Genomic DNA, 27665 nt, shown 5'->3' on the forward strand with positions numbered 1-27665 from the left:
ACGCGCACCGACAGACACATGCCGACCGCCGGTGAGAGACGGCTGGAGCATCTCGAGCTCCCCGCCTCTACCGGTTGGCGTTTGGCTGGCCGATGACTCAATGATACACGGCAACGAACCGCGGCCGCAAGACCCTCCCAGTCGTCCCCCTCCCTGTTTACCGGTGACGGTCTACAACTGGAAGGTGGAGAAATCCGAGGAGAAGAGCAGCTGTAGGACCGATGGAGGAGAAGCAGGGATCTTCTCACCAGTACGGTTCACTGGAGCGCACTGAATGGAGCAGAGGCACCAGCCAACCAGGTAGACACGGGTGTGTGAGTGTGTATATACATGTGTATATATATATATATGTGTATATATAAATGTATGTATATATATATATTTATATGTGTATATATATATGTATGTGTGTATATATATATTTATATGTGTATATGTATAAATGTGTATGTGTATATATATATGTAGACGTATATATGTGTATATATATTTATATGTATATATAAATATATATGTATATAATGTATGTGTGTTGAAGATATATATATACATGTGTGTATATATATACACATACATACACAGAACAGCATGTGTGTATGTATACATAGATATATATATATACACACCTATGTGTGTCTATGTATATATATTTATTTATATATACGTAAATGTGTTTTTGTATATCTATATATATATAGATATATATATTTCCTGTGTCACAGTGAAATTACTTTAGTTATCTCAATCTGTTCCAACACTGTATATGTTATAATATCGTCGGTAACATCCCTACAATATTCCTATAAGACTTCATTTAATTTTCAATTCAGTTTATTTTGTATAGCCCATTATCACAAATTACAAATTTGCCTCGTAGGTTTGTGTTTAGTATTTTCCCGCTGGAGGGATTACTACAGTTATGTTTGTAGTTGATGGAACAGATCAATGTAGTTCTCTAGTTGCAGTGCAGGCAGCAGCAAATGTCAAGAATCCACAGGTGTTAATTGTTTGTGTGTGTGTGTGTTATTTGCGTAAGAGAAAGGGGAGGGCCCATTACTCAGGAACCTGCTCCCCCAGATGATGAATAATGACCCTCATTGGGGACTGCTGAATCTCAGCGTCCAATAGACGACGAGGTCACAAGTCCCTGGAACTCTTATCAGAGTAGAACTGTTTTCTCAAAAGCATGAAACTATATCGGGGTTTGTTTGTCCAAAAGGCATCATGTTTCTAAATGAATTGCATGGAATGTCACAATGTTCCAATGTTTCTTCGACCAATAGTCAAACCACCCCCCAAGAAAAGAGTTTTAAATCGGAGAAAAGCGTCAAATCTCCACAACCAACGCTTTGACCTTCTTTTGGTTTGAGTTCTATTTCTCTGCACCGCTGATGGTTGTTGAATTCTTACTTTATATTCATGATGCTTGTGATATTATCATGTTGTCAAGGTTTTCTCTCATACTGACGTGCCATTCACGAATGTGAGAAAGGAAGTTTGCCTGAGGACAAAAGTGAAGCCTTCTATCGTTTTTTTTCTTCCTCTCACTTATCCTATCATCCTAAAGAAGAAGAAAAGAAAAGGTGTTGTGGCAAAGACTGTCAACTGAGTTCATGAGTGTATTTCACATCTTCAGGGGTTTGGATAAAGAGAGGGGGCAGGGTTGAAGGGATGTGAGAACTGCGGGAGAGGCAGTGAGGAAGAGTACTGGAGGTCTAGTGATGAGTCACAGCTGCTCAGCGGCAGAATAACCGGCCCTCCAGAGCCTCTGCAGCAGAACTAGTCGTCTCTAACCACGTAAGAAGCTCCGAGCAGCATCTCCCAGGTTACAGGTGTAGCAGCATCGATAATGTATAGTGTGTGTACGGCATGTCTCTCTTTTACCATAATTTTCTCACACACACACACACACATGCGCACAATCCTTACAACTAATACAGGAAAGAAAGAAAAAACGTTTAGATTTTTATGGGAAGCGGATAATACATTGCTGTTATTCAAGTATCAGGAAACACTAAGAACCGGTAATTAGGACATTTTAAAAAACTAAGACATTTTGTAGTAACAGTGGTGAAACTACTACTTACTTCGATAAATACTGTACCTGAATGATGGCATACATCAGTGTGTGGAGCAGAGGGATGATGCTTTTGCGAGAGTCCCATCTCTCAGCCTGCAGAGGAGACACACACTCAGTCAGCCCATTAGCAGAGAAATAACGTCACAGATGGATAAAACGATTAGTTGATTAACTCAAATTATTATTGGAGAATAATTATAAGGCTTCATGGTCAGTCAATTCAATTCCTATCGGTAAATATTAAATCAACCAGATAAAGCCAGCCAGCCACAGATTTTACAGTTTGCTACCAAAGAAAACTAAGAAATTGTAGTTTCAGAGCCTTAATGGACATCTAGTACCTTTTCCAGCTCTTTTATCAGCGCCCACACCAGAGATAAGCCACTCGCAGGATTGTTTTGAACCTTCTTATGAAGCTATTCATCTCTCCACTGGAACAGCACCCTCTCATTTTCTCTACTTTAAGAAAACCTTAGAGGGCACTTCCTTTTATTTACTGCACTCGAAGGACACCCAGGGCAATTCATGATGATTTCTCTCGGGGAAGGGCTCCCTTGAAGTCACTACATCCCATTGTCTCTACTAGAAAGGAACCTTAGAGGGCACTGCATCAGGTTCTCCCCAAATAGAAGGGGACTTTTTGCAGCATTTCTCTTTTTTTAACAGAGCCAGGCTAGCTGTTCCCTTCCCACCTCTGGTCTTTAGGCTAAGCTAACGTTAATTGCCTTTTGGCAATCACCCCATAGTTAGGGTTCTAACACGGGAGTGGTTTTGATCCTCTCGTGTAACATGTAAATTATCTCGCTGCAGTAAAGTAAATAAATATTCCTTTGCAATTTTGAAAGAAGCCATAAAAAGCCTATTTATAACCAACAAAAAGCCGATGAGGTGGATTTGCTACTTTATACAGCTGTGTATTTTTAATCATCACACTCTCATTAACACACCAACACCTCTGAGAAGGCGTATGTTTTTTTACAGTTCTAATCTTGTGTTGGCACCACGTTGACGTCAGCCAGATTTGTCATAGTAACAGAGCAGATGAGATCAGATTAGATTACATTAGATTCAACTTTATTGTCATTACACATGTACAAGTACAGAGCAACGAAATGCAGTTTGGAATCTAACCAGAAGTGCAACAGAAAGTATTGTAGCGACCCTGGGTCAGGAACGCTACGAGACGTAGATGGCTTATAGGGTGTTTATTCAAGGAACATAGAACAAGCTACTGTTGGCCGTAGCCTACGCCAAAACCACAGCAAAACGCCGTGAAAACCTCCAAACCAGCTTCACGTCTGCTCCGGGTCATAGCTCTGCTCCGAACCAGTCGTAACACAACAACACACACACAACAACATCACTCGCTGTCCAATCACAGACACGCCTCACAGCTACCAGCTCGTGAGACGTTCACTTACATCCGGAACATAACATTTATAACATAACATTCCCTCAGTCCGTTACACTACCCTCCCCCCACAAAGTCCCTCGCCCCCGAGGGGGCAAACAAAGTCTCTCAGGTGGTCAGGGGCCCTGCGGTTCCTCTGCGGCTGCCGTCGGCGCTGGGGAGAGGGAAAAGGGGTTGAGGGGACGCTGGGACCAAGGGCAGGGGATGGGAAGGGAGGGGCGTCAGGAGGTTTCCCCATCATCATCTCCCCTGGCGTCCGGATTTCTCTGCCGAGCATGAGAAGGGCAGGCGAGCAGGAAGTGGAGTCCTGCACCGCAGACCTGTAAGCCATCAGCACCAGAGGCACGTGGTCGTCCGAGTCGCGCTGATGTTTAGCTGCCACGATGGCCAGCTGTTGTGCCAGCGTGCGGTTGAATCTCTCGACCAGCCCATCGCTCTGTGGATGGAGGGGTGTAGTGCGGGTCTTGTGGGATCCCAGTTTGTCACACAGGGCGGCGAAGACACGGGACTCAAAGTTTCTGCCCTGATCTGTGTGGATGACTTCAGGGGCCCCAAATCTGCTGAACATTCCCCCCACCAGAGCATCCACAATCGTCTCCGCCTCCTGGTTCGGCATGCAGTACGCTTCGGGCCACTTAGTAAAATAGTCCATGGCAGTGAGGATATAACGGTTGCCCCTCTGAGTGAGGAAACGGTCCAAGAACATCAATCCCCACCCTCTCCATGGGACACCCAGCTGGAAACTGCTGGAGCTGGGCATGAGATCTGTCTGCAGGGCCTTTCTTCGCTGTGCAGCTGTAGTCCTCCACATCCCGCCTATGTTGGCCCCAGTAGAACCCCTGGCGGAGGCGACGGAGGGTCTTCGTAACGCTGAAGTGACCAGATCCCGGAGCTCCATGCATTGCCCGGAGCACCGTCTCTCTCAGAGCCCTGGGCACCACCACTTGCCACCGTGTCTCTCCAGTCGCCGGCTCTTTCCACCCCCTCTGCAGGACACCATCACGCAGTCGCAGGGCTTGAACAATTGACCAGAGTCCCTTTGTGGCTCGAGAACACATGGTAACCTCTCCGCAAGGTGGTCGCTGTTGGGATCCCACCCAAGCGAGCACTGGCCTTATGTCGACATCCTCTTCCTGTTTGCACCCCACTCTGCTGCGTCCACAGCTGTCAGTCCATGGCCTGCTGGCGTGCCCACCGGTCCCACGGCAGCACATTTCACATCAGGTTGCAGCCGCTCTTCTTCCTGCGCCTCTCTTTTCTCACAGTAGTTGCAGCCATCAGCGCTGCAAGGCCGGCGTGAAAGCGCGTCAGCATTTCCGTGGCGTGCCCCCGGTCTGTGGACCACAGTGAAATCATACGCCTGGAGCTCCTCAATCCAGCGTGCCAGCTGGCCTTCTGGCTCCTTAAAAGACATGAGCCACTGTAAGGCAGAGTGGTCGGTCCGGACTGTGAAGTGGAGGCCCCCAAGGTAATATCTGAAATGTCGGATGGCACAGACCATAGCGAGCAGCTCCCGTCTCGTGACACAGTAGCGGCGTTCAGCCTTGTTGAACTGTCTGCTGTGATACGCCACCACTCTCTCTCCTTCAGGAGTCACTTGGGCCAGCACAGCACCTGCGCCTGCATTACTGGCATCCGTGTGGAGGACGAAAGGCAGGGTGAGGTCAGGCGGTGAGAGGACTGGGGCCTCCACAAGGGCTCTCTGCAGTGAAGTGAAAGCTGCATGGCACTCCTCTGTCCAATCAAACACCGCCCCTTTTTGCAGCAGGCGGAACAGTGGTACAGCTATGCAGGAAAAACCCTCACAAACTTCCTATAGTAGGAGGCCAGGCCCAGGAAGCTTTTCAGGTCCTGCACAGTGTTGGGGGTAGGCCAATCCTTCACCGTCTGCACTTTATCATCCATGGTGCCGACACCGCCGCCCCCAAGCTTGTGTCCCAGAAATGTGACCTCCCGTTGCATGAAGGAGCATTTCTGTGGGTGCAGCTTTAGACCTGCTGCTGCCACTCTCTCCAGCACCCGCCTCAGGGCCTCGAGAGCCGCCTGGAAGGAGTCACCATGCACCAGTATGTCGTCCAGGTACACAACACACTCCTGCCGAGGGATACCAGCGAGTACCCTGTCCATGAGCCTCTCGAACGTGGCAGGAGCATTGCAGAGGCCAAACGGAAGGACTTTAAACTGCCACAAGCCCCCATTAGTGATGAAGGCAGTTTTGGCCCTCGCTTCAGGGCTGAGAGGGACCTGCCAATACCCGCTCCGCAGGTCCAAAGAGGAGTACCAGGCTGACCCTGCCACCGTGTCGAGGGCCTCGTCGATGCGTGGAAGGGGGTAGGAGTCCTTTTTTGTCACTTTGTTGAGGGGCCTGAAGTCCACACAGAAACGCCACGCCTCCTTCTGCTTTTTGGGGACCATGACGATCGCCGAGGCCCAGGGGCTGGTGGAAGGCTCGATGATTCCCCCTCGCTGCATCTCTTGCAGGGCTTTGTCTGCCGCAGCCTGCCTGGCCAGTGGGAGGCGTCGAGGTCTCATCCTAATCGGCCGTGCATCTCCTGTTTCGATGTCATGCTGGATGAGATCTGTGCGGCCCACATCGTCCTCCGACATTGAAAAACAGTCCTTGAACTCAAGAAGCAGCTGCCACAACAGGTCTTGTTCGCTAGGAGTCAGACCACCACAGTTTGCCTGCCAGACCTCCCTCACTGCCAAGACTCTTTCACTGTCGTCAGGTGGAGAGGCGTTTGTCACCTGTGTGTGTGGACTTGTAGCTGGCCGGACAGAGGCTGGGGGTGGGTGCAACTCAGCAGCTGGCAGGGTGGAGGGCAGTGTGGATAGCTCATTTGAAGGGATGCAGCTAGGGGCAGCATCATTTGTTGTCTCAGCCGTCAGTGTGGCAACGGTGTGGGTCGCAACACAGCCAGGCCGGGGTGGCTGGCGCCACATCTGGATCACATGACCATCAGGGAACGTGAGAGTTCCTCTCTTTGTGTCGATGACACAGTCCAATGCCCCGAGAACATCCAGTCCCAGTATACAGTCCTCCAGGTTAGCAACCCACACAGGGCAGCGGATAGACTTTTTCCCCAGGCCCAGAGTCACTATTGCTTCCCCAACCATGGGAGTTCGCTCCCCGGTGACCGATTGCAGTTTCACGATAGTGGGAAAAATATCAGTTCCATTTGTCACCACATCGGGCCTCACCAGGGTTGCTGACGAACCTGTGTCTACCAGTGCAGAGCAGCATGTCCCTCCAATGGTGAGCATTGCATACCAACAGTCTCCTATCCATGTTCGACCCAGCACCACTAGTCGCTCTAGCTGACCATCAAAATCCTCCGGTGGTCTGGTTGCCCTTATTTGGTCGGACGGTTGCGTAGCTTTGTTAATTAGAGGGGCAGGGACAGAGTGCCAGGGGTCCGCATCGTCCCGATTATGCGGTCCCGGCCTGCTTCCTTGTTCGCGGTGGCACGGGGGCAGTGTCGGATCAGGTGGCCAGGCTGGCCACCCCCTCAGCAGACTCTTGGTCGTGGCTTGTCTTGCCTCTCATCTCTCGAAGTGGCAGCCCTCACTAGCTGGGTTAGCTCCCCCACCCAGGCAGGCTGCGCCAACTCCCTTTCCGTCTCACAAGCAGCGCTCCCTTTTGGTGCTTTTTCAACCACTGTACCCATGGCGCCAGCACACAGCATCTCTCTCTCCGTTGCTGACTCCAAAGCCTCCTGGAGCGACCCAGGGTGAGCGAGTAGTGTCTGGATGCGCAGGTCAGCTGGCAGCAGGGCCTGGAGGAAATGGTCCCTAGCTAGCTCACTCTGGATGGACGGGGCATGTGGGCGAGGTGCGGTGAACAAGCCCCTCAATGTCATTAGCGAGCTCCCTCAGCGGCTCCTCTGGCCGTCGCTGTCTGCTGCATAGTTCAGAGCGGAGCAGGCTAGTGGCAGAGCATTGTCCAAATCGTCGCTTTAGAGCCCCAATTAGTGCATCATAATCACTCCGATCATCAGGACTCAGCAGCAGCAGCAGGCTTGATAAAGCGTCACCCGTGAGGCACATCGCTAACTGGAGAGCTTTTACTTCAGTGGACCATCTACTGGCATGGGCTAATAGTTCAAATTGTGCATGAAAAGCTTCCCAGTTGGATTTACCGTCATATCTGGGGGTCTTTATTGTGGACGGAATAGCTTCTCTCCGTGTCTCAGTCATGTCCCTTCCTGCGGCCGCAGTTATTCCTCTACGGCCGCCATTTCCCTCACCGGCGCGGCCCGAGTGGCCAAAGCCAGCCTCCGCAGCCATCCTAGCGGTCATTTCTTTTACCCGCTCTCGGTGCTCCGTCGTTTGCCAGGCCTCGGCTGCGCCGTCCCATTCTCGTTCGTCACTTTCTCCTTCCCGTTTAATCTTGAGACGGCTCCCCGACGTCATGTTTCTCACCGTTGACGAGCGTTAGCCACTTAGCTTCTCTGCTGCTACCTCGCGTGGCGATGTTGATGATAGCGAAAGTTTTACTTCTGACACCAAATGTAGCGACCCTGGGTCAGGAATGCTACGAGACGTAGATGGCTTATAGGGTGTTTATTCAAGGAACATAGAACAAGCTACTGTTGGCCGTAGCCTACGCCAAAACCACAGCAAAACGCCGTGAAAACCTCCCAACCAGCTTCACGTCTGCTCCGGGTCATAGCTCTGCTCCGAACGAGTCGTAACACAACAACACACACACAACAACATCACTCGCTGTCCAATCACAGACACGCCTCACAGCTACCAGCTCGTGAGACGTTCACTTACATCCGGAACATAACATTTATAACATAACATTCCCTCAGTCCGTTACAGTATCATAATAAATACATGATATACAGGATATACGCGGCAGCAGGTCGATGACGGCGTCGACCAGAGTGAAGAGACGTGTGTCCGTACTTCAGGAACCCTTTTCTCGTTTTCCTCCGTCACACAGACTGCAGTTGCGTGCGTCTGTGAGCTCGAACACAGATGTAATGCCAGCAGGGATACGAGTCCATGTGACCCGTCAATTATCAGCGAGCGTGGTTAATGCTTTTCATTTCACTCACTACCTGAAGTCACAAAACCCCAGCCTGAGTTATTAGGATCCACTTTCATTCGGCTTCCTTTCATGCTGGTGCAGAGGACGTGACTTGTAATCCCCCGAGACCAAATGTGACTAGAATAGAAACATGACATACTAGAGTGCTACTTAGTAATGGTGTGTGTGTGTGTGTGTGTGTGTGTGTGTGTGTGTGTGTGTGTGTGTGTGTGTGTGTGTGTGTGTGTGTGTGTGTGTGTGTGTGTGTGTGTGTGTGTGTGTGTGTGTGTGTGTGTGTGTTTGAGAAAGGGCTTCAGGGGGAGCCGGGGACTGTCCGTCAGTGGTGGCATTGGCATCCCCCTGATGGTGTCCGTCTGGCCCCCATGCTGTGCAGCTCTCAGCAGGGAGGTGACAGTTATCCAATACGGCGCCATAAAGGGAAACATTTGAGAGCAGGAAGCGGTGATATTCTTCAATAATAAAGACTGCCACTACATCTACCTTGAAGGAGGTCAACCATGTTTGGATCTCAGGGTGGACTCAATGTGATGTTGGTATTGCAATTACATGTTTTTATGTGCCGGTGGATATAATTATAGTGCCGCTGCTGCTGTGCACAGCGTTTAGAAGCCACGCTGCACCAAACGCTTTGATGTCCGTTCGGATTCAGAGTCATTAGAAAGTGTTACGGAGCCGGTCGGAGCGATCCCACGCATTGCTGTGAAACGGTGGCTTCGACATGTTCAGCAAACGTTGTCAACTAGTACGTTGTTTGCTTTATTTTAGAGTCCCTTGTTTTCATTATGAGGAAGGATGAGCGGGGAGTTGGTGTGTGGAGTGACGGGTTGACATGCGGCACTGTGTTTGACCTCAGCGGTCACCAAACATTCAAGCATCCTCAGTGCAGTATAATATGCTTTAAAAGCTTTATTAAAGCACGACTACTTGAGACAACTGTTATCTGCAATACATTTATTATTATTATGGCATTTAACACACCTGCCATGCCCATGTAGTGAATATCATAAAAAGCCCGACTCAACTTGGAATAACAATTTGAATGTTTTATTGCACTTTTTCTATAGAGCTGGCAAGAGAGAAACAGAGAGAGAGACGGAGAGAGAGAGAGCGAGAGAGCAAGAGCGAGAGCGCAAGTGTGATGCTTTGCTCCATATCAATTTCAGAGTAGCCTACATCCATTGCATATGTTTATTCAGTTTTAAAATGCATATTCATGGTCAGTTGTATAGTTCCGCAGTGCCAAATTGGATGTTGGAAATGTAATCATTTTGAAAATAGACCCGCATATCTCTACGTAGTATTTGTCACGATTTTGATTAAGAAAAGTATCAAAATGCAGTCTCATGCTTTCACATCCGAAATAGGGCATATGTATCCAACGTTCAGTAAGACCAAAAGCTCTTTCTTTCTCTCCCTCTCTCTTTCTTTCCCTCAGAGGACGATGTGGTGTCCATGGCGGACTCCACCATCACCACGGACGACATTGAGGGGGAGCTTTTTAAGATCGACAGGATCAGGGACGTCCTGGTCAGGAGGGAGTCCGAGCTCAGATACATGTGAGTGGTCATCGGTGCTTTTGTCGGGGGTCGCGGTGTGACTCCTGGAGACGGAACCGGTTCAATCATGGCAAGCCAGAGTCGGAAACATGCGAAGGAATGGTGAAAGCTTTACTATTTGTAATGCTGGTCTGAGTTCAGTGCCAGTGAAGTAGGCTGTACGTGCCACCCCTCCACATACCTGGTTGGTCTGTACAATGATCATGATCTCAACCAGCTGCCCGACCAAAACCTAACCCTCGTTCATTTGGCGATGGGGGTGTTTAGGACACCTCCGGCTTACCTCACCTGTACCAGTATCCTGGCACAGCCTTCTGCTTTGAGCTCAGTGTTAGCATTAGCATGTTCGCGTGTTAGCATTAGCATGTTCACGTGCTAACGTTGGTGAGTTGGACAGATTTATTTATGGCGCAGAATTAAAGGTAACCGGACCTTTAAAGTCATTTCCATTTCTAGCGATCGTGAATGTCACACAACATCTCACCGAAAAAAATCATTCACGCAAGAGTTGGATGAGCCCATTGACATCCATCCCTGAGAAAGTGGAAGCAAAAATGCACCACTTAAAGTCCGCAGTAGGGTTTGTAAGCTTTAGGTGTCTTTACTGTACATGTCATGCCGAATGTCCCATTATGCGTCTGTCTCTGTTGCAGGTGTGTTTTGCAGTGCAAAAACACACCTGCTGATGGAGTAACGTTATCTTTGTGTAACCTTGAGCTAAGTTTCTTATGGGGGGCCATCGCTAGAACTTGAAGTACAGCAAGATGGGAGGAGGTGGTGGAGGGGAAGTGGACGGAGAGAGTTGCTATTTGGTTGAATTTCATTTTTGCCCTCATGGTAGAGTCCACATTCCATTCATCTCGACCCTTTAAAGTTGTGTTGTTTGAGTGCGTTTTTTTTGTTCCATCACGCATGCGCAGGATGGACGACATCCAGCTGTGCAAGGAGATCACTCGTCTGAAGAGAGAGCTGCAGAAGTTAGTGTCCATACCAGGTAGGAGTCCTCTGGGTATTGGCAGTTGTAGATAAAGGATAACCATCAGGCCATTTTAACAGCACTTAAAAGAGGAAAATGTCAAATGTCTTGAAAAAGATTAGTTGAGAAGATTGATGCCATGTTAAATATGAAACTAGAGCCAGCAGGCAAACAACTAGCATGGAAAGTTCAAAAGTGAAACCACATCAAAGGAATATAAAGCTCCCTCACGAAGGTGGTGTATCTTGTTTGCTTTATCCTGATACAATCAGAGGCAACCGGAGCAACAGATTATCCGTCCTGCTGTGCAGTGTTGTTGTTCTTAAAGTTATGATCCAACAGCTGTCGGTTTTTAGAGATGATGGCGTGCATATGTTTTTCCTCCACTTGGACAGAGTCGTGCTAGCTGCGTCCCGTCTCCATGCTAAACTATGCTAATCGATTCCGGTACGCACGACACGTCTATTGCACGTCTGTCCGTCTGGCATCCCTCCCGAGTTACTCTGTAGGATTTATTTGTCTACATGTTTTGCCCAATCTCACGCGGCCTGTTTACAACGCATTGTGTGCTGGTGGCACGTAATCAGATGTCAATGGGAAGTAGATTAAGACCAACACATGACTCTCAACCAGAAAGTCCAGACTGGTATTAGTTCATTAGTCTGTGATGTGTTGATATATGTTTCTCAGTTCACGTACTATACAGATTGTAAAGACCTGTGAGGCATATTTGTCACAAGTGAATACAATTGACTTGGCTCCAGCCTAATTTATAATCCGCAGCGGAGCAATAGCGTGGCATCGATCTCCTCATCGAACTCCCACCAAGAAGAATATAACGAGTGTATTCTCCACAGGATCAGACGACCTGACTTCTCATCCAGTTATTAATCCCATGATTTGTTGTCTGTACACTTCCTCGTTGTATGTATTTGGAGTCGAGTGGGTAATCTGTGACAACCGGCAATTGACTCCGATGTCTTGTGCTGCAGATAATGACAAGTCCGGCGACGACCGGCAGAAGGAGGAAGAACTGCTGCAGCAGATCCACAAGCTGGTCGAGACCAGGGATTTCCTGGTGGACGACGTGGAGTTTGAGCGACTCAGGTGCGCTTCTGCCTCTCCGGTCTCATCACGGCTCGGCGGGACTCCTGTGGTCGGCTGTCAGCATATGGCTGTGTATGAATAATTCAGCATAAAGCCCTACACTGCACAGCTGATAGAGATGCAGTGCACATACAGTGCAGCCTCCCAGAAAAGGCTTCAGGGAATTATTTGTCCGAGATCGACATTACATTTTCATGCGGGGGGGGGCACATATCTTTGATAACGGCAATTCAGGATGACCGAGAAGGCTTGCAGCCACCGATGCCGGTGAATTTGTATTCCATTCCGTATGCGCGCCTCACAAAGGCGCGCGCTTCATTAAAACCCCTCCGGGGGCACAGCGCCGTGGGGGCGCGCAGCAGAGAGACATTTCAATTACACATGTGTGTCAGTGAGTCCTGCCAGAGGAGCTGCCATTGGTTGGAAAGAAAGAAGGGGGGGAAACATCCGCTGGTTCGGGTAGACCTATTTTGCATGCAAATTACATAAATATCTTTAAATAAAAATCCATATTTTAAATGAAATAATTTATTTATACCCAAATCCTACCAAACTGACTCCAGATCAGCACGTACACGCCCCCCCCCCTCTCGCCGTGGGTCACTTTCCTATCTCAGGGGGGCATCATGAAGGAGTTATGCTTAGGACACCAACATGGTTAGCAGCGGTACTGGACATGGACTTTAAAAGCAGTGTATATGGTTTGGCACGGGCATATTTTGAGTTCTGATATTGGGCTGGTTTTTGGGCTGGTTTTATTGGCCATTGGGCTGGTTTTGTCACACAGACCTGGCAACCCTGTGCACCACGCCTCCTCCAGAGATGAAGGGAAGCGGTTCTGAATCCGGTCCAACCCGTCCAGATCTAGTCCGACCGTCCTTCACCGCACCTTATGCAAAACACCACAGGGCGCTTCATGTAATATTAGACGCAGGTCCTTTTGATTTGTCTGTTGGTATCTCTTTTTCAAAGTCAAAACGTGTAGAATCTAAAGTACAATGTAGTGTAATGGAGGCTTACCGTCTGTTGAATCAGATTTAGTTTTGACCTCATGTGACAACAAGTATGCTTCGAGGTTTAATCTCAGTTCGTCGGTTTGTGTGAGAAGCCCTTCGTGTTGGCAGCCGACGGCCCGCTGTGCAAAGCCAGAGGGGCTGCTGGGAAGTGAGAGGCAGGAAGCCAGAGACCAACAGTGGAGCAATGGAGCGCACAGAGGGCAGGAAGGCCATGCTGATGAATAGAGAAGAAAATCACATCTGTAGTTTTTATGTTGTACTTTTTCAAGAGATAGTTTATTTTCAAAGCAGGACGAAGCCTACAGGGTATTAATATGGGTCTCCTTCATAAATTTAGCAGTACAAAACATCATTAGACACTTCAAACATCCAAATACTCAAATGTGTGTTTATCCAATAGAAAGGTCTCTGTGTATAAGAGTGGCCGGCAGTTTCATTGAGTTTATCAACCTTTCAGAGTAAAGCCAATATTTTCTAATAGCCCGAATTACGTTTATTGTACAGTGAGAACGTGTTTCATCTCTCCACTTTACCTTCTCTGAAATGTTCATTACTTGTGGAACAGATGTTCAGCAAGTAACTCAACGTTTACATCTGTATAGCAAAGTGCTTCATCGATGTCCTTTCTTTTCTAGTTTCACGTCAATCTTTTTCCATTTCTACAGGGAGAAAGAAGAAGATAAAGAAATGGCAGATTTTCTGAACTCCAAATTCCCAAGAAATATGAAGAAAAAAGGTAAGATGTTGAGAACTGAGGAGTGAAATAAGCTGCTGCAAATATTTCCCTTGTTCTAGATGCTTTGCTGGTTCAAGGTGTTCATCTTTGGAGGATGAAGCTTCACGCATCCACTGACTGATGCTTTTTGACCTGCTTTTTTTCTTCTTTTGTCATTGGCAGTTAGTAGAAGACTGTTTCATCTTTTCCTCACAGTCTCATGTCTCTGGGCTTCAGGTGTTCCGACCAGACGGGCTCCATCCAGGGCTCAGCCGGCCCCCTCTCCCTTTGGCAAGACGGGCCTCACCCTGCTGAAGGATTGCTGTGGCTTCACATGCTCCATCTTGTAGACAGGGGGGCGGGTGGGGACCCCAAAAGATATTTGGAGTTTGGGCTTTTTCAGTCCGAGTAAGACTTTGAAGCGTGGCTGGAGCAGCACAGACCGCGTTGAGAGGGAGTCGCGTGCCGAGACCCGAGTTTGTCTTGTGTCTGATGTGTTTGTCTCTTTCATTGGATTTCATAATCCAGCTATCTTTCTTTCTCTGTTCGCCATGTCTCTCATCCCACTCCTGATTTTTTTTCTTCAAATTTATTTATTTCCAATCTCAATAATCATCACGGCTTCCAAAAGGAGCAACCCCGACGCCTGGTGTTCATTTCTGTTTTTCAAGCCGAGAGGACGGGCTTCGAGGGACAGAAACGGCACTAGTCAGGCATGAATTGTGTGCACACTAATTAGAATCAATTACCATGAAACCATATTAGTTTGATATTTAAAGACCCCGCTGAGCTATTATAACTGTTCTCTACCAATTAGCAATAGGAGTCAGCAGGCCAGTCCACACACTGCTGACACTCGACAACGCTAATGAAACTGACATTTATCAGGAGCTCTGTGAGGAGGAAGTTGCCTGTGATGTCACTCCAGAGCTAAACGGGGACGACCTTTTAACCCTTGTGTTGCCTTAGGGTCATTTTGACCCGAATCAATATTACACCCTCCCCCCGCCTTAGGATTAATTTGGAGCCCATTCAATGTTTAATGTCGGTGTTCTTTCGGTAGTCAACAAACAAACATAAAGTGCCTCACACTTAAACTTGGAAAACAATATTAATTCTAATAATTTTCTGGAGGTTTTAATTGCTGGTGTCAAATTGAACCCAAAGGGTAAAATATGTTAGTAAATATAAAGGTAACAGGAGGGTGAAACATTGAATCGGGTCAAAATGACTCATAGGCGGGGGGAGGGTGTAATATTGATTCGGGTCAAAATGACCCTAAGGCAACACAAGGGTTAAAGAGTGGTGGTTTGTGAAGAAAGAACCGACGTCTCCATTTCCCTTCAATTATGCTCAAATGTCCAGTTATTGAAAATGTACTGGAAAGTCTTGTGTTCACATATTTCCTCAGTCTCCTTTTTTTCCTTCAGTTGAGAATGAACGAGTAGACTATCGATCAGAGTTCTCTCAAATTATTTGTCATAATTTCTAAGCACGTAAAATAAGACCTCAGATATTTGGTGAGGAAAATGTCCTGCAGGGAAAGGAACTCGAGAAAGGTGCGGCAACTCTAACTATTAATATTCTGATCGTTAGACATAAGCAAACTTACCACATATACTGAATACATTTTAATGAGTTCTTCTTAGTCCATTGCACTCTCTTTTGGACCATCCATATGCATGTTTTCACAAACGATATGAATCAGCACGCAGCTCACACTGCAGACCACTAAACTTAACATAAGGGAATATTTATATATATATATATTACAGTATACCCCTTGAATGGCCTGTGGCACATACATCCACTCTGTTGGGCACAGGGATGGAGCGGCCAATCAAACTACTGAGCACATCTGTGTTGCCAAGAAGAATGGTCGCCATAGCAACCTTGTACATCCCATATCTTTACAATGAGGATGGTCGGTTGGATCGGAGGGATGAGACCTCACAGGTGTGACGAAAGACAAATACTCGAGGACTAACTGCCATGGTGACCTGATGGAAGGCAAACAGGAAACAATATATGATGTTGCTGTCAAAAAATATTTACAATCTATACAGATGATATAATTCTCAGTGCATCTTTGTTTCTCATCCCTGTTTGACAGAGTATCGCTTGTATGGTTTATTCCAAACCAGTCCTGAGGATGGATACAGCTGTCTCTTTTGGTCTATTGATATTCAGTCTGAAAACTGTCATGGAGGCTTTGGGTCACAAATCGCCCAGCAACCATGTCTGGTGCTGTCATTATGGTTCACACGGGAATTAGAGGAGTACCGATACTGTGGAAATAACACTTGGGGTAGAAAAACAACCAAACACAACATTTCTCCTTATTATATGTGAGTGTAATATGTGGGAAGAGGTGGATACCTTGATGGGGTAATCTGTCTCTAAATGTGAAGTATTATATAATTTAAACCATTTGGCCAAAGCAGAACTGCGTTGTTTTTTTAACACAGTAATGCTTGGTTACACAGGTGGTGACAAAATATAATATAGGTGCGAAAATGTCTTGGAAACGATATCTATAATCTGACACCAACACATTCTCACCCCATTGTGACATTTACTTCAAACCATGACGTTCTCTTTTTCCAAGTCAACGCATACGTCTGTGAAAACCTTCATGTAATCAGAAATTGTTTCTTTTGTGCGTGTTCTGCTCTTCAATGTTCACATTTAGACATGAAACCAGCTGCTCACACCAGCTGGAGGGCGTGTTAACATCCCATAACTGTGCTCTGCACGAGTCGAGCGAGGATTCAAGATTGTGGGAACAAAGTTAGGGGGGTCTAATCTTCAGTGTGAGTCATCCTCGATTATAACACTGAGTTCCCACAAGGGCAGCTCACAGTGAGCGCTGTGTGTGAAAAGGGCACGGCTGTCACTCAAACGCCACATCCTGATCCTTCCCTCAGTATCAGAGGAAATGGCACAATGTCTGAGAAATATAGAAACGAGAAAGAAAGATAACTTGAGTGTGTGTTTACCTGGGCCTGTTTGCAGGAGGGTGCTGACGAGTGGCGCCGTATCCGTCATCGCTTTGTTACTATGGTTACTGTGACTTGACGACATGCTCCCACTCCTTGTTTGATTTGTTCGTGCCATGAACTCCACTGGATTCTGATGCAAGGCTGCATGTGTTGTTAAACTGCTAGGGGACGACTACAAGGACCTGTTTTTATAATGTCCGGGTTACAGGGTTCTAAAATGTTCACAGTTAAAGCTGCAAATGTAATAAATTCGGATTCTATCTCAAGATTCATTGTCTTCCTTACAAACTTTCAGTGAAATATCGCAACAACTGTCGGACAGATTGCCCTGAAGTTTGACACAGACACGCGTGGTGCCCGGAAGATGACTCTGCATGACTTTCCGTCTAGAGCCACCAGCAGGTTGTCGTTTGTGGTTTTGAGTGAAACGTCTCGAGTACAGAACGATTAATATGGTGTTTGGTTAAAGGTGCAATTCATGGGAATTGGAGCACTAATAAAGCAGCAAATGAGTATTATCTTTGTAAAGGCATGGAGTTATGTGTTTGCTGTAGTTTGCACTGTTAGGGCTGTTCGCACCGTTAGCTGCAAGCCACCGCCATGCTGAAAGCTGCGTGAAGGCAATAGATCTCGTGTGACCTTTAAGACATTCACGTTTCCCTCAGGATGAGCTGCAAACACCTTTATTATCTCTCCATCAACAGGTCGCTAATATTGTGGTTTATGACCACATTCCCATGAGCATCAGCTGTGATTTGTGTTTGGTGCCGATTAGAAACTGTTATCATGCTAACATGCTAAACTAAGATGGTTAACATGGTAAACATGGTACGGTTCTGCATCTCCGTGTTTACATTGTGTGAACATGCTGACATGAGCCTAAATCAACGCTGTGCCTAAGAATAACCTCACAGCTCTCTCCTTAGTTAAAAAATAAACCCATGTTAACACCTCAAATGCACACTCATTAAAATGTCAAGTTGCTTCTGGTTGCCTGGCAACCTCATGGTAATTATAAGACGCGAGCATATTGTCATGGTCTGCTCATGGATGTAATTAGAAAGCTTAGTATAGTGGCGCTAAGTTTCGCTGCTATTTTCTCTAGTGGCCACTCGAGGTATTGCAATTAACAAAATCAGCTGCCTAAAAGCATTTCCCCAAAGAGACACTGCTATAAAAGAGACATCTCTAAAACGCAGAACAGGACAGTTGAAATGGCAAACAATGTCATGTAATGTATGATTATATTGTTTACGTTTAAAATGTTGAAGTTACAATATCTAAGATTTCTGTTTGGTTTTCTTTGGTGGCATCAGCAAAGACCAAAATATTTTTTCTAAATGTTTTCGAATCAAACTTTCCAAAGATCCAAACAATGTCGCCTCTGTGCCTCTTGTGATTTTTCCAGGCAGCAACCTCTTGTTCTAAAAAATGACACCAATGCTGAAATGCCTCCAACTTGCATTCTTACTAATGGCCATCAGGGGGCGACTAAACATTATTTTGACCACAGACGCAACTTGTGATTCAAAACTGCAAATTGTTTCCTAATTGGAAGATAGCCAGTGATTTTACAGGCATTTATTTGAATAAAGATCTTTAAGATTATAGGGCTTAGGGCTTCTGTCTGTTAACTAAGCTAACCGCCGGCTAAGCTAACCGCCGGCACTCAATGTCTTCATAATGAACTGACAAACATTGCTGTTTCCTGGCTTTGCTTTCTCTGTGACTCAGAAACACTCACGCCTCAAAGCTTTTACAGATGTGTTTTCATCTTGAATTAAGAAAGCTGTTAATTGTCAAATATGAGTGTTATTAACAAAGTGGCTGATGGGAGTTTTCGAAACTCAGACGGGAGCTCTTTTTTTCATACATATCTGTGATGTGAAATGTAAACACACTGTGAGGGTGTTTAAATGTTAAGAAATCAAGAAATGCTTCATTTCTAGACGTTTTGGGAGGAAGTGTTAAGAAGACACTCGCTGAATCCAGATGTGGAAACTCAGCCCAGACTGAAGTTTTATGTAATCTGACTGACTGAAGGGTCCGTGTGACTTTACAAGGACGCAGAGGAACGAGACGGAATAAAAAGGTAAAATCCTTGCCGCCCCACTCGTTGCCGTGGGATACCGCAATCACAAAACATGACACAGGAAGCAGAAACTGACCATGCGCTCATGATCATACATGTATCATCCGCTCACGAGGCAGATGAGATGATAATATTTTAATTCGACACAGTGGTGGAGGTGCTTTGTGTCTTCCCATTCTTGCACTTAATGCAGATAATGTGTCATCATTCCCTCTCTTTGATGTGTTAATGCTCGCTGGCATTTAGCCATTTAGTGCAATGACCAAAGGGAAGTTATTACCACACAACTGGATATGAGTCCAGATTCCCTGCAGTCTGATAAAACAACCAAATTGCGATTCCTGATATCTTAAAAAGCAGCCTTTTAGCCAAAAATAAACCAACCACACAAACGTAGCCTTCTTTTGTTTAATAGAAGTGAGTTTGAACTATTATTTGGGGGTTAGCTGCCTGTTCTTCTGTTTTTCAGAAACAAATATATTCTGAGACTTATTATCTTTCTTTTCCTTTAAAAAAGGAAATCTGAATAGATTGACATTTTTAATGTGGGTATGATGTAAGTGTCATTACATTTTAAACTGTGAATTATGTGCTGCTATTGCAAAGTCCAGTATGGTCATTTTGGAGGCTGTTGAATTGTGTTACGTTACACTGAGAGGTTTCTCTATTGCTTTGAGAATTAAAAAATATATATAGATTCATGAGGGCATTGTATCAGATTGCATTATATTCAACTACAGTCTGCATTATAAACTGGAGAGCCAGTGCATATCCTCCATTAAAAGTTCAGGGTTTCCTACCAGAAAGAGGAGCAATTGTACAAATCCAACAACAAGTACATATTTTCTTTATGAATGGAGGTGGTTTGTTATAGCAGATAATATACATGGACATTCTGAGATTACTCAAATAAAGTTGAGCACTTCGAATATATAATACATAAAATAATGCAGTAAAATATGAGAGAAAAAAACACAACAATCACCACCCCACCCCAACCCTGCTAAAAAGAGTGAAGAGGAGGACATGTTGGAGGTGTGTTGATCTCCTGGAGGGTGATCTGCTCTGAAGCACTCACTGTAAAAGTTATCTGATCAAAGCAGGACCAGGACCAGAACCAGGACATGACTGTGTGTCCAGGCTGATCATTGACTCACTGACATCTGAGCATCCTGACTGTTACGAGCACAGCCACGAGGATGATTACTGTACAATCCCCAGTTGATGATGATGATGGTGAGGAAATTCCATCTTTCATATTTTATCTCTCTCTCTCCGGTCCAAGGATGACTCCTCAATAAAAAGCAACCGGTAATGAGAGCGTGGGCAGTATTGGCAGCTTTACTTTGAACACGACCATGTTCCATTAGCTCCCTCCTAAAGTCACCAATAAGGGAACAAAAAGCTGATTTTTTCTCTCAAAACAAAAACAACTCTGACTCAGTGCTGTCTGGCTCTCTGCTTCCATTCCTCCCTCCCTCCACATGTATCCTCACAATAATGCTCTACAGAGAAAAGGAATAATGCACTCCTGGTTTTGTCCCTTTTACTCATGGTGTGCTGCTAAAAAATAAGTAGAGTGTTATTTTGTTCTGGCATCATAGGTCGTGTAGTTTTGGCTACCAAACTGAAATCTAAATGTCTTAAATGCAGGGTGTTTCTTCTTCTGACAAACTGTATATACAGCAATTAATATCATAACATGTCAGCAGTCTCATGAACAGCTGCAGGGGGAACGACCCAGGAGAAAAGAAGCACACTGTCCGGCACCAGACTTGGAGACTTTCCATTCCACCCTCAAAAACAGAAGTTCAATGAAGAGATGAATGACTAAGTGCAGTGTGCTCCATTTGATTTAAAAGTTGCTCTGAAGTCCAGAGGCTATATTTTTAGCACGGGTTGGGTGCAGAATCACCTTAGCAACAACAAGTAATGGCGCCACAGAAGTGAACATCACAGGATAAATGTGAAAACAAATCATCACAAGAAAAGGAGATGAGTTTTTCCTTTAAAAAGGGAAATCTGATTACATTGACATTTTTAATGTGGGTATCATGTAAATGTCATTAAATCTGAATCTCTGTGAATTATGTGCTGCGATTCTATTGCAAAGTCCAGTATGGTCACTTTGGAGGCTGTTGAATTGTGTTACGTTACACTGACAGGTTTTTTCAAATATCGTTGACTTGGCCGCTCCTCTGGATCCCTTTCCTGCTCCCCATCTTTTTTTTTCAAATATACACATTAAAAATTAAAAATGTAAATCTCTTGTAATGGTATCGTGTGCAACAATTTGGAAAAGCATTGTAACCAACTCTCTTACGCTCTGTGGATCCATCTGTAAAGAGACGTTGCTCTCATCGGGGTCACTGAACGGCGGTTCTCTGGCTCCACCTTGTGGCCACGTGGAGAAGGTGCAACCACAAGTGAAGCGCGGAGCCTCCGCTTTTCTTTTCTTTTTCCTTTTTTTCCCCAGATTGTGATTCTCCGCCAAGTTGAGCTACACGTCAGAAGGGGGCCTGTACTGGTGACTGGACGTGTGCAGCGCGCGTCAGAAGGTTCCCGGATGCACCGAACAGAAACATGGAACGGGTGGTGGTGGAAGTGCCGATCAACAACGGTGAGACACGTTACCACCTCCACGTCGAACGCGCCCTTCCGATCACTTTACATTAACGAATCTCCTAAACCGCGTTTAGGTGTTTCTCTCGGGTCGCGAGCACACGCTCCTCCTCCTCCTCCCCCTCCTCCTCTGACGCATGCGTGGCTCGGCATTGATCGCGCTGCTGTAGCCTCCGTAGGAGCTATCGGGGCTTTTCGGGCCGCTCGCCTCGTGTCCGTGTGTACGTGCGTGTAGCAGCCGGCTTTCTGGACGTGTGCGCAGCACAGAGGCCCACTCAGTACACAGTTTAGATCACGTTACATTCAACTTTATTGACATTGTGCAGAGTCGGACTACAAGTGTTGAGACAAAGTAATGCACGTCAGCCTCGTGTTTATCGTATGTATGCATGTTATTAGCATCTTATAACACGAGTAGAGAGGAACTGACCCACTGACCCCCATGCTCAGCGCACACCGGTCAGTTTAATATCATGTGCAGTGTTATTCCATGAACTGCCGTGGTTTAGTGATAACAGTATTATGTTGGTAACAAGTGATTTCAGCCAATGATAATGTGGCTGTGGGATGTTGTTTATTTGTTCTCTTTTGAAGAAGGTCCAGACTGTCACTGTGAATATTTATTATTCTGTTCTATCTCCACCCTTTAGGTTTTTCCCTCTCTGGCCACTCCACAGCCCCACGGAAGCGCCAGGTGCGCTTTTCAGCGCGCCATGACATCATCCTGCTGCGGGAGGTTATCGGCCAGAACCCCTTTGCCTCCAAAGAGCCAGGTAGGTCCGGTTCTTACAGGGCCGGTCCGCTTGAACACACTCGAATGCTTTTCAGATGCTGAGAGCTGCGGTGCCCGCATGATACGTCACAAATATATAGAGTGACATTTAACTCAGGAATGACTTTATATGTATTCTTTGTGTGTGAATTCATTCTTCGTCATCAGGGCGGATCTGGGCTCGTGTGGGGGAGATCATCACTGAAGCGCTCCAAGATGAAAGCTTTGAGGTGGATGCCAGGAGGTGTAGGGAGAGGACCATGCTGCTGCTGGACTACTACAAGAAACAAGACTTCCCCAGTCTACGCAGGTTGGTTTTAGTCAGCGGGAGCAAACTGAGCTGTTTCACGGGGTAATAACCGGATGCGTAGAAAGTGTGATGTGTGTGTGCTTCTGGTGCGCTCAGATTTGGAACGGAGAGGTTGTACGCCCAAAAGGAAGACCTGCTCCACGAGGTTTTGGAGCTGGAGGCTGAGAAGGGGCTCCTGGCCAGCGGCGAGAACACAAAGTACCAGGTGGGTGTTGTGTTAGGAGAAAGAAGGGAAGGTCAACGAAGGTGACCAGAATCTTATCCTAGAAAGATGTGTTTCAGGAGAGACTGAGCGTATCATTTGCATCTTGTCAGCGCTTCATGCTGCAATTTCTGTCAACAGCAGTACTTCTGAGTTATAGACGTGTTATTTGCCGACTGAAGTCTATGATTCATCACAACTGAAAATACATGAATATTAACACCACAGAATGTTTTATAGTCCAGTGCAGGGCCGGACAATACGGTATATTGGTATTTTATTTGTAAATATCGTGATATTTTCAAGATCTTAAGATATGTTGTCATATGCTCAGTTAACGGACAGTTACTCGGTACAATGGAAAACGTACTTTGCTCGGTCGTCCTTCCACACACTATTACAATAACGTAACATTTTAAGCAAACATGTCATTTAAATAAACATTAAGAATACAAAAAGAGGTAAATGCTAATAGTATAAATAATATATATATACACTACCGTTCAAAAGTTTGGGATCACCCAGACAATTTCGTGTCTTCCATGAAAAATCACACTTTTATTTATCAAATGAATATAAAATATAGTCAAGACATTGACAAGGTTAGAAATAATGATTAATATTTGAAATATTAATTTTGTTCTACAAACTTCAAGCTCAAAGGAAGGCCAGTTGTATAGCTTATATCACCAGCATAACTGTTTTCAGCTGTGCTAACATAATTGCACGGGTTTTCTAATCAGATATTAGTCTTCTAAGGCGATTAGCAAACACAATGTACCATTAGAACACTGGAGTGATAGTTGCTGTAAATGGGCCTCTATACACCTATGGAGATATTTCATTAGAAACCAGACGTTTCCACCTAGAATATTAATTTACCACATTAACAATGTATAGAGTGTATTTTTGATTAATTTAATGTTATCTTTATTGAAAAAACAGTGCTTTTCTTTGAAAAATAAAGTCATTTCTAAGTGATCCCAAACTTTTGAACGGTAGTGTATATGTAATATAATAAATATACAAATATACAAAAAAAATAAGGCACAGAAATGTGGGAACAGTATTGTACAATCAGTTTCACTAAGTATGGTAGTGACATGAAGTCACAACAGCAGTCGTTGACAATTCAGTAATGAGTTTGTGTGTGTGTGAGTGGGGGGGGGGGGGGGGGGCTAGTTGAGGGAGCTGTTCACCAGCCTGATGGAAAAAATAGACTGTTTGCCAGTCTTGTGAAAATATAATTAGTGTCACAATATCTTTGGTATTTGGTCCAAAATATTGAGATATTTACATTAATATGTATGTAATCTTGTCCTTATCTTGGTTAGGATGATGAATTGAGAAGGCGAGCCATGGAAGAACTAACTCTACCAGAACAGGACAAACCCAACATCACCATCACACAAACCCCAGCAGGTACAAACTGATACCAAACACTAGACATGACGAGACTTGACAGACGTCACTTCAGTCAGAAAAGGTAAAAGAATATTTACTCATTATTGCCTCCGAGGTTATTCTATCTCAATCGTTTCATCTGGCTGACAGGGCACATCACACTTAATCATGAGAATATGACCGGTGTTGCATATATAAGGGCTGTGGGCCACTGGTGTCACAAATACTATATATTTGAACTGATAAGGAAGGCCGTCGAGAATGCTTCAAGAGTTTTAAACTATGAACTAAATGGTATGACTGCACTGTGATGAAACACATCAAGGATAGTGTTAATATGGTCCTTTCCAAACAAATCTATAAAGATCAGCAAATGGCTCAAAAGACCCTCAATCGGTTCTTTTCAACATCTGGAGAACCAGTGTTGAGGACTGATTATCTGGCGATAGCAATGGGCTTCATAACGCTGTGACACAAATGTGTGAATGGAGTTTATTCTAATTTTCCAGCACATTAGGTGCAGCGGGTGGACTTAGGCTCACACCTGAGGGTGAAGTTACACTATAGTATCCAGTCTACTCTGAGTAAATGGGAGATTTTTAAATTGGGTTGCAGTGGCATCAGGCTATTAACATCAAATTATGGATGACTTCATTGGAGGAAAGGTTGGCCCCATATTTATTGTACTTTTAATGGAAATTCCCAACATATCATCTGTAGTATGTATGTTATTTCCATTGATCAGGTACAATAATTGAGTTAATAAACATATTTAAATGATATGAAAACGAATATCACATGACGATTCACGTACACTGGGCATGGTCGTTATTAACACGAAGTACATTGGTTGCTTAAATACGTAAAAAAAGTATTCTTTAATCATTAAATTTTGTGCTTTATACTTACGAGTATATTCTTCTTCTATAATCTTCCTCTATAATCTTCCTTGTTAGGAGTAAACGTAACAAAAGATTTTGTTTTAACACGAAGAAATGTGGGAGTGTGGATGACCCCTATGTGAAATATTAACCCGCTGTGGGCTTGAAATGTACAAGTCAACATGGGAGTGAGTGTGCCTACTCGAAATACAGACTTTGGTGACACTTAGTCTAAATCCCTCAAATTCAAGTTCAAACACCTACAAAGAAAGTATTTGCCGTTCCAAAGTGTCCTTTGGCCATTCTTTTCAGAAATTGGTACATTGTTACATAATTTCTGTCACAGCAGAACCAGAAGATTGTCACGAAGAAATGGTCGAGCTTTCAGCGGCGCCCACAGCCAAGAGGCCCTGCCAGTGCTGCTGCCAGACCTACTCTGAGATCCTCAGCTTCCTGGAGAAACGCTCGGACGCCGAGCAACGGCTCCGAGAGGAGGAGCTCGCCCTGCGCCGGGAGGAGCTTGAGATTCAAAGGAGTAAGACTTTCAGAGAGTAATGTAGTGGTTTTTTAAAAATTATTCAACCCTGGTTAATATGGATTTCGCTTGTAATGCATGTCATTTTGCATATAATTGTGTATTTGTTACTGGTATTATGACATAAAATGTGCCTGTGTAACCGCTGTAATATGGTGTAATACGGTGTAATATGCTGGCTCTATAAACAATATACTCATCCATGACAAAATTCTAAGGACATTTACATTAAAGTTAGTCTAAAGTTAAATTCCAGAAGTCTGGAACCAGGCTAAACTAAAGTAAGTAAAGGAAATAGGAGCCGATATTGTAAGAATTTGAAGTGAAGTCATAAATGAAAATGTGAAATATTTGTGCAGTTACAAATGTCAACTACAAACTAAAAAACTGTTATGCTGTTATCCTCCTCAAGGGGCATTGAATTACAGATTTAATTTCCATTTTCTTTTTCTTCACAGGTAAGATCACTCTGGAGAGGGAACGTCTGGCAGCTGAGAGAAAAGAAAGGGAACAGAGATTTGAGCTGGAGAGCCAAGAGAGGCAGGTCATCTTGGACCTGCTCAAAGAAAAGGTGCTGAAAGGTTGAAGAGCTGCATCACCTGTGTCTCAGGCCATCTTCTAAAAGAAGTAAATACAGGAAATACGAGGGAAAAAAACATAGTTGACCGCATAAACAGGGAAGAGAACCAAGGAAACAGGAAGTGAAAAGATAAATGGCCATTGCCAGGCCATCGGAAACTAAACATACAAATGTATGGCAGTGAAGTTAGGGTGTTCCACGTTCATGCAGGCATATACTTTATGTGGCTCGTGCACAAAGCACCATGAAATGACATGAACTAGCAGACAGTGTTTAAAAGCTGCAATTTGTGCATAAACCAGCTGCACATGGCTGACCCATGTAGATCCCAAAAGACATTCCCTGACTTGTAATCCTCATGGCACGGTCTGCATGAGAATGTAAAAGCGCTGCAACTGCTGGAGAGTCCCCTCAGAGGTGGAATGCACCAACGGGTGTGGTGCGCGGTGCTGTGTCTTCGGTGTGGCGGTCCCCCAAGCCATTACTGGCAGACAGGATCACCTCGTTTTCACGAGTCCTGTTCACACTGTATTCCTTTCTGCTGCCGGTATAAAACATATGGAGGAACAGCTAAAACAAAGCTGTTTGTTCATGCAGTTCACATCAAAGTTGTGATGCAGCTCAAGTTTTTTTTTTTACTCTGTAGCGTTGCACAGTGATGACTTTAAACATGCTTTTTTTCAGCTCCTCCTTTTTTCATTTGAAGACATTTTTATTAAAGTAGAAGTAAAACTATATTTTACTGACTGAATCCACTGTACATTCATTGGCAGCCATTTTTGTACTGCAAACAATACAAGCCATTTAGTGGCTGTCCACATTATATAGATCATACAGAAACAACTTTTTATTTCACCAATGTCTTCAGTTTGATTTGATGTGAAGGTAAAGTGAACTGACATTGGTTGCATATACATGGAATGTATGACAGCAGAACCTTTTATTACGTGTTGCACGGTTTTACTAGATGACAGTTGCTAATGGACCTCTGTATATTTTTCATTAAAAATGCTATTTTTCTTCAAGTCCGCATAAATTAGCCTATGTTGTATAAAATGAAAGCACCAAGAATAAAACATTAAATGACATGAAAATAAAATGTGTGACACATTTGCGTTCTTGAACTTGCTACTACTCCATTTGGCATTACAGCATTATGTGGGTAAGAAATTGGCACATTTATCTCACTCTTAACCACAACTTATGCACAGGTACTTTTAAGTCATTCTATTCCATGCTACTTTACACATTTCAGAATTAAATATTTTACTTTTGCTTCCACTACATCTATCTGAAAGCTTGTGAATACTTTGAAAAATCAGATTTCAGATACACAACAGATGAT

General features: G+C 44.9%; 2 protein-coding genes across 3 annotated transcripts; both read left to right on the forward strand.

Annotated features, from left to right (window-relative positions):
• Window positions 1-221: 221 nt before the first annotated feature.
• Window positions 222-15089, forward strand: LOC130190446 (bMERB domain-containing protein 1-like). The gene is made up of 6 exons (XM_056409866.1): window positions 222-300; window positions 9986-10106; window positions 11027-11100; window positions 12075-12189; window positions 13871-13941; window positions 14158-15089. The coding sequence occupies exons 1-6, from the start codon at window positions 222-224 to the stop codon at window positions 14268-14270; spliced, it is 573 nt and encodes a 190-aa protein (XP_056265841.1). The 3' UTR covers window positions 14271-15089.
• A 6425-nt stretch (window positions 15090-21514) lies between these two features.
• si:dkey-45d16.4 (uncharacterized) lies at window positions 21515-27413 on the forward strand. 2 transcript variants are annotated; one of them, XM_056409853.1, is made up of 7 exons: window positions 21515-21634; window positions 22287-22409; window positions 22577-22718; window positions 22815-22923; window positions 24255-24342; window positions 25552-25740; window positions 26199-27413. In XM_056409853.1, the coding sequence occupies exons 1-7, from the start codon at window positions 21598-21600 to the stop codon at window positions 26324-26326; spliced, it is 816 nt and encodes a 271-aa protein (XP_056265828.1). In that variant the 5' UTR covers window positions 21515-21597; the 3' UTR covers window positions 26327-27413. The 2 variants fall into 2 exon arrangements, with proteins under 2 accessions (XP_056265828.1, XP_056265829.1); XM_056409854.1 differs by having other exon boundaries at window positions 25555-25740.
• The last annotated feature ends 252 nt before the right edge of the window (window positions 27414-27665 follow it).

The sequence above is a fragment of the Pseudoliparis swirei genome, chromosome 24 (genome assembly GCF_029220125.1).
Source record: "Pseudoliparis swirei isolate HS2019 ecotype Mariana Trench chromosome 24, NWPU_hadal_v1, whole genome shotgun sequence".
NCBI lineage: Eukaryota > Metazoa > Chordata > Actinopteri > Perciformes > Liparidae > Pseudoliparis > Pseudoliparis swirei.